Source organism: Cetorhinus maximus, chromosome 27, assembly GCF_964194155.1.
Source record: "Cetorhinus maximus chromosome 27, sCetMax3.hap1.1, whole genome shotgun sequence".
Classification (NCBI taxonomy): Eukaryota; Metazoa; Chordata; class Chondrichthyes; order Lamniformes; family Cetorhinidae; genus Cetorhinus; species Cetorhinus maximus.
The window spans coordinates 13,536,126-13,543,682 of record NC_135905.1 but is presented as its reverse complement, the minus strand read 5'-3'; the positions used below and the strand labels follow the sequence as shown (position 1 = coordinate 13,543,682).

The 7,557-nt window shown below is 43.0% G+C and overlaps 1 protein-coding gene across 1 annotated transcript in view; it reads right to left on the bottom strand.

The window, feature by feature from the left end:
- Nucleotides 1–2,544: 2,544 nt before the first annotated feature.
- tmem72 (transmembrane protein 72) overlaps nt 2,545–7,557 on the bottom strand; it is a 30,140-nt gene continuing 25,127 nt past the window's right edge. Inside the window, exon 6 of the mRNA XM_078530744.1 lies at nt 2,545–4,362. Coding sequence (XP_078386870.1) covers nt 3,935–4,362 — 428 coding nt within the window. The 3' untranslated portion in view covers nt 2,545–3,934. The remainder of the gene's footprint in view (nt 4,363–7,557) is intronic.

The window sequence follows — 7,557 nt, the reverse complement described above, 5'->3', positions numbered from 1 at the left end:
TATAAATTGATTGCAACTGTTGAAAAAATGCAAAAATTGAATAAACATCAGCGGCTGAATGACCGTAAAGAAAGGATTTGCTTATAATTTAGACATCGCTTCTAGCCCAATGCTAGGAAATTGAGTTTTACAGGATGGGATATTTGATGTTAATACAGTGCACTAACCATTCGGACCCACTAGGGGGAGGAACCGCAGCAGTCTGGTTGGGAAAATAAAGGTGTTGGTTGGCATGACGGCATTCCCGGCCTTTTTAGCGAAGACAGGATCAGGGCCAGAAGGCGTCTGATTGGCCTTTCAGCTTTGAGAACCCATCTGCCACTCTTAGTTGTACAGATAAATTGTCTCCATGTCAATTAAAGGGTGCCTCTGTGAAAATCACAATGAGTTACTGCTTCCCCCACAACCCCCGAGGTGGGATTGCAACCAAAAAACAGTTCTAACGTCTATTTCCTGCCCCCCGCCCATAGGGAAAATCCGGCTCAGCGTCTTCATGTTTACTGACCAAAAACCTTTGAAGGAGCATTTTACAATATTAATTGGAGCCTGGATATAACCCTGGATCAACAATTACCAGCAACCTGTCCTTTGTTGCCGAAATCATCACCAGGATGGACACAGCAGCTTGGCACGGTGGCCTTGGCAAAGTTGAGAAGTTGAGGGTGGACCAACAGCAAACTAGTCGAAAATGCAAAGCTCCATATGTACCAGGCTTGTAGCCTCAGCATCCTCCTTTACAGTGGCGAGGCATGGACAACTTATGCAAGTCAAGAAACGTGGCTGAACAGTTTCCACTTCCGCTGCCTCATTGGGCATCTCCTGGCAAGACAGAGGGCTGAATGTGGAATTACAACTAGCGTGCAGGAATTCCCCAGCATGTTTGCCCTCTTGACCCAGTTGGCTGGTTCATGTGGGTTGAATGGATTATGGCCGCAGCTCCAAAGACATGCTCTATGGCGAGCTTGATATCGGCACGAGACCAACAGGTCGCCCACCTCTGCGATACAAGGATGTCTGCAAGCGAGACTTCAAGTTGACCGGGATCGGAGCCGATGCATGGGAAGCCCTTGCTGCTGAGTAGAGTGTCTGGGAGACAAGCAGTCATGAAGGTTGTGGAAAAAGCAGAGGATGAAAGAACCAACCAGATGGCGGGAAAATGCTAGGAAAAATCATCTGGTGACCTCAGGCCAGCGCCATTCACCTGTGCCAGTTGTGGAAGGGGCTGCCACCAACCTCTACACCTACAACAGACAATGTTCAAGGGAGCAAAATACACCCTGGGTGAACTGCATTTTCCCCCCAGACAGACAGATATTCCTGATCATGTTTTAAAATATCTTCAAGAAAATCAACCATGGAAATGTGAGGATTGAATTCACTGTGAGTGAGCATGAAGGAGCAATACTATTCTTAATGTTCTGCTGCAGTGAATCTGTTATGTGAGACCTATTTTAGCTCCAGTACAAATAGCCCATTGACATTATTTTAACTGTTAGGCCGTTTGTTACAATGCCAACACCAAGGCGCTGAAGACATTTTGAGGTGGCGAGAAAGAATCTTGAGCTGCAATGCTGGTTTAGTCCCTGCTTCCCTCTAGATCCCGTCTTGGCAAAGGAAATGAAGTCAGCACTAGGACTGGATGCCCGCAGGATTATTAAGGCGCTGACTGACAATTCAATTGCCTGCCAGTGCTCATCAAAGAGGCTGCACACCATTTTGGTGGCCAGTGCTTGTGTAAATGTCCTCTCCTATCTGCAACTGGCCGATTGAAAAAAAGTTGGTCATTGCTGAGGGTTTCAGGTGCTACTTAAAGATATTCTGTTCACTTACTGCGAAGGTTTGAAGAGGACTTTTGAAACACATCAAGATACTGTCTTAGACACTTTGTCTGACATTGAATGTATTTTGCACTTATCAAGAACATTGAAATTATATTGAGGCATCTCAGAGAGTTGAATTCTATTGCATTTTTTGTAATTTTTCAATGTGAAATGTTTTCCCTCAGGCTGTATGCCTGACATTGAATCTATATTGTAAATATGAAGACAATTATAATTGTATAGAGGCACACACTGTATGGAGACAAGTCGAGTTTTATGGCTGTAATTTTCAAGTTGAAATGTTTGTAATGTACTCTCACAAGTCTTATGAATAATTATATCTTTGGGAAAAAAACTTTGTCAATGCTCCCTATCAACATTTATTCTGGAAATTCTTTGAGGACTTGACCTATAAAGAATAAGTGTTGTGCTACTCCACCTTATTGGAGCCTCATACAAGTTACCAGTGAAATGGGAGTGTTTAGCCTTCGGCATCTTGCTAAGGGTCCCCCTTAGTCTGGAAGAGAAATAGGTGAAGGGAGTGAGGACCCTGGCAGAGCAGCACCAGCTGTGACAGGACAGGACAGGACAGGAAGGCGAGGTGGACTCAGTCCTTCATGTGGCTTTATCAAGACAAGTTAACACCAACTCTGTTCATAGTCCTTGCAGAACCAGGAGAACTTTGCTTTCATTGGTAATATAAGCATAACTAATCGTTTTCTTTTACCCCGTGAAAGAGCCTGTTTAATTGTTGGTTGTGAAAAGAGAGGAAGCACAAGGAACTCAAAAAGGGTAGGGGTGAACCAGGAATGAAAAAGTGAACTAATAAAAGTAATCTCAACGTTAACCTTTAGTGGTAATTTGTGTATACATTTTGTGCTCAGCTACACAACCATCAGCCATCTTTATCCAATTAATTGCCCTTGATGAAGAATTGTTCTCTTACAATTAGGTTGGAAACATAACCAAGAGGTAAGACTTATTCTAGGCATTATAACTAGTGTGATTATAAATGCATTCAAAAATCAGGTGCTTATGATTTTGCTTCAGAAAGCAACAATTCCTCACCTTTTACTCTATATATTAGTGGTATGAAATCCCTTTGTTTTTCTCCCCAGTTGCCCTGGGTGAATGTGGTGCGTGAATGCATTGCTGTTTGAAACTGTTACAAGAAGGGGAATTACAGCTACGGAGTTATAACATCACTCTGATCCATCCCTTCATCCAATAGGGAGGCACCTTGCTTCCACTTGGCACTTCTCTCCCATCATCCACCTAAACCCACTGGTGCGATTCAGCATTCGGTGCCCTAGTGGGTCACACAATCATGCTTATACTATCAAGTATTTCGTAACATTGGTCATAAGTGTCAGTGCCAATTGGAATTGGAAAGCCATTCTTCAAGTCATACTCCAGAACTTGAGTGCTGTATTGAGGGAGTGCCGTATTGTCAGAGGTACAATCTATCAAATGAGACATTAATCTGAGGCCCCAGCTTGCTGGTCAGTTAAACGTAAAAGATCCCAGTGGCACTTTTGCTCACAGCGTACAGGCCGACATTGATCCTCTGACCAACATTACAAAAAAAGCCCGCTCACCTTACAGCTGACTGTGGGACCTTGTGCACAAATTGTTTGCAGCGTTTGCTGTCGTATAATGGTCTGGCACATTTGGGTTAATGTTGGACTGAGTACAGTACTGCCCACACAGTGATGTAAGAGAGTACATGACCCACACCCACAATCAATCCAGTGTTGGACAGAGCTGTGTGTATCTGCAAGCATGGAGACAGCTCCCAGCTTGTACCCTTTGCTGTATATTTGTAAATAGTTCTAAGAGTCAATAATGGCTTACAGTTAACCCAAGTATGACTCCGAAGGCTCCTTCAGATCTACTGAAATGTATCCAACATCCTACAACATTTGTCTTCAAAACAAACAATTACTACACTTCAGTGGCTGTGAATTGCTTGCAGATATTCTGGAGATGTAAAAGGCTTTATACAAAAAGAAAGCTTTCTTTCTGCACATGGAAATCATCAGTGTGTTGATGCCAATATTCAGTCATAATGTCAGTCTTTAGGCTTTGACTATACTATAGTGTGAAACAAGTCCTCACTTTGGTATAATTGGTACTTTGTCAGATGTGGTTTCTTCTGATTCCATTTCTTGCTCTTCTGGGCCGTCAGGCTCGGATGGTATAATTTTAGAAATATTTTCCTCATGTGCTGTGTGTTTGTTCTTCATGTTCATGCTTGCGTTACCAGCAGCGCGATCTGGAAGTGTTTGTATACCTTCATTGGATAGAGGTCTTTCATTGTTGAGCTTGAAGATGTTACGCACGTAGTTTACAACAGCTAACTTTTTCTTTTCAATGCCATGATGGAAGTTGTATGTCTGCTCCACCTCAGTGGCGTCTGTCAGAGTCATAACAGTAATATACTCCTGGGAACGTCTCTGTGTGCTGTCCAGCATGTTTTTTTGAAATCGTTTTCTCAGATTGAGCACAAAGTATGCAAGACCGCTCACTATTAACATGGCCCCTGAAAGAGATTGTCATGGCAACATTAGTGTTGCAATCCGCCTATGTTGCAACGGCATTCAAAGTGAAAGTTGCAACTGTTAAATATTTTTCAATAAAAAAAAAAATACATGAATGTTCACATTGAGGACTTGGCCAACCCTGTCCAAATGGCCAGGGGTCTACTGGAATTGGTATCAATCTCCTGCTGGCTAACGAAAACATTCCAGGAGATTGGAATGCCGTTTCTCAATACAAATGTTGTGCATTTCCAGCATTCTGTGTTCTTGGTGTGTCACATGGGACACACCCCAACTCAACTTGCAGCACTCTGCACATACTGCACTTGTGCACAGAAGCACACATTGTTCCCTTCTGAGTAGGTCCCAGCCTATTGAGGTCACTGAGCCTCATTTACAGGTGTGCATGTACCTCTACATACTGGGGAGTTCTGTCTGTAGTATAAAGCAAACAGGTTTTAGTTGTGGTCATTTTAGATTTACTGTGCAGAAGCTAAAATCTTTCCTGCCCACGATTTACTTTCCACTTCTAATGTTTCCCTTGGAGCCTTGACTTCAGCAGGGTTTGTTTGTGTGTAGTCGTGAAGGGCCTTAGAGAGGGAGTAAAAGAAATGGAATCACATAAAAAAACAAATAAAAAGTAACCGAGATGATGAGCGATGTCAACGCTAATTACATGGAACAGAAATTCGATCAGAAAAGGACAATGTGCATCGGCAAAGTTTTAGTCATTCAGGATTACATGTTTAGTGTGGTGAATAGACATTGTTTTCTCTACTTTTTGAATCTAGCAGGCGGCAAATTCATTCTGTTGAATGGGTAGTTTGTAGATGCTGAATTTGTTTCTCAATCAATTGGGTAGGTGACCTGCCAGATTTGAAGAGTCACCCCTCCCCCCACCCCAAAACCACTCGTGCCACACTGCCAGGTTTCCATGAGTCATCTCCACCAACGTCACCCGGAATATATCCACCCCGGGTTGGTAACCCTAGACATGACTCAGACATAGGGTTCTTGCCTTTGGGTTAGGTTATAGGTTCAAGTCCGGCTTGAGAGCACATATTTTAGCTGACACTTCAGTGCACTACTGAAGGAGTGCTGCACTATCATAGGCTTTTTGCTGAGATGTTAAATAAAGCCCTGCCTGTCCTCTCAAGTGGGCGTGAAAGATCCCCTGGTTCTATTCGAAAAAGAGCATTGATGTTCTGGGCTATATTTACCCCTCAGTCAACATGACTAAAAGTGGTTATCTGGTTATTCCCTGATTACTGTTTGTGTGGGAGCTTGCTATGCAAACATTGGCTGCAGTGCTTCCTACAATACAACACTTCATTGCAAAGTGCTATGGAACACTCTGAGGTCCCTTATCTTAGCTGTAAATTTTCTGCCTTTGTCTTGATATAGAGGTTCACCTGCTGAGAATAGATATCGGAAAATCACAAGAGGTGGAGCTTATGAATAGAAAATTTACCCTTAAATTTCAAAAATGCACTTGTGAAAACTATAATTCTGGATTCTGACAGGTAAATCAGAATTGGATTTGAAATGCTAAAAAAATGTTTTTTGTACATGATTCCAAAATTACTGTATTATTTGCATGACAATAAATATTCTACATTGATGTTAACACCATTCAGTCGGTTTAACCAGTTAATCTGTTCAAACTCTTTTGCTATTTTAATGAAATTTCTCCTTGTGAATTATGGTATTAGTTGTAGATTTTCATTACCTTTGGCTGTATAAGCCTCCTTTTCTTTGTTCATTCATGGGATGTGGGTGTCACTGGCTAGGCCAGCATTTATTGCCCATCCTTAATTGCCCTTGAGAAGGTCGTGGTGAGCTGCCTTCTTGAACCGCTGCAGTCCATGTGGTGTAGGTACACCCACAGTGCTGTTAGGGAGGGAGTTCCAGGATTTTGACCCAGAAACAATGAAGGAACGGCGATATATTTCCAATTCAGGATGATGAGTGACTTGGGGCGCAGCTTCCATCTGGTGGTGTTCCCATGTGCCTGCTGACCTTATCCTTCTAGGTGGTAGCAGTCATGAGTTTGGAAGGCGCTGGCTAAAGAGCCTTGGTGAGTTCCTGCAGTGCATCTTATAGATGGTACACACTGCTGCTACTGTGCGTCGGAGGTGGAGAGAGTGAATGTTTGTGGATGGGGTGCCAATAAAGGGACCATTTTGTCTTGGATGGTGTAAGGCTTTTTGAGTGTTGCGAGAGCTGCACTCATCCAGGCAAGTGGAGAGTATTTAATCACACTCCTGATTTGTGCCTTGTAGCTGGTGGACAGGCTCTGGGGAGACAGGAAGCAAGTTACTCGCCACAGCATTCCTATCCTCTGACCTGCTCTTGTAGCCAAAGTATTTATATGACTGGTCTAGTTCAGTTTCTCAGAATCACAAAATCACACAGTGCAGAGGATGCCCTTTGGCCCATTGAGTCTGCACCGACACGTGAGAAACACCTGACCTACCTACCTAACCCCATTTACCACCACTTGGCCCATAGCCTTGAATGTTATGATGTGCCAAACGCTCATCCAGGTGCTTTTTAAAGGATGTGAGGCAACCCGCCTCCACCGACCTCCCAGGCAATGCATTTCAGACCATCACCACCCTCTGGGTAAAAATGTTTTTCCTCACATCCTCACATCCCCCCCCTAAACCTCCTGCCCCAATTCTCACCAATTGTAACCCCCAGGATGTTGACATTGGGGGAATACAGTGATGGTAATGCCATTGAATGTCATGCATTTTCTTGCATGACATTCCATTCCTGTTATTCAGTGGAGGCATTTAACAATTTAAACTAATCACTGTTATTCATATTCATATGGGTGATGAGTGCCTTTAATTTTCCTGGAATTCAATAGTTTAACCTCCCTTGTGGAGGAAATTCAGCTGAAAATTGGTTGAAAATACACAGGAACTGTTTGCTGACTCAGTGAACATGTCAGTGTGGTAGCTGGGGTAGGCATATATTAGATATAATCTTTAGCAATGAACCTCTATTAGGAATTCCATGTGGGGGAACACATGGGCAATAGTGGTCACAACATTATTATAATTTCACTTGGCTGGTAGAACCAAAGCTCCTGAAAATCTACAACCATACAAGATTTCAGAAGAACAAACTTCACTAAAATGACAGAAGGTTTGGAACAGGTTAATTGGTTAATCCTACAGAGTGGTGTC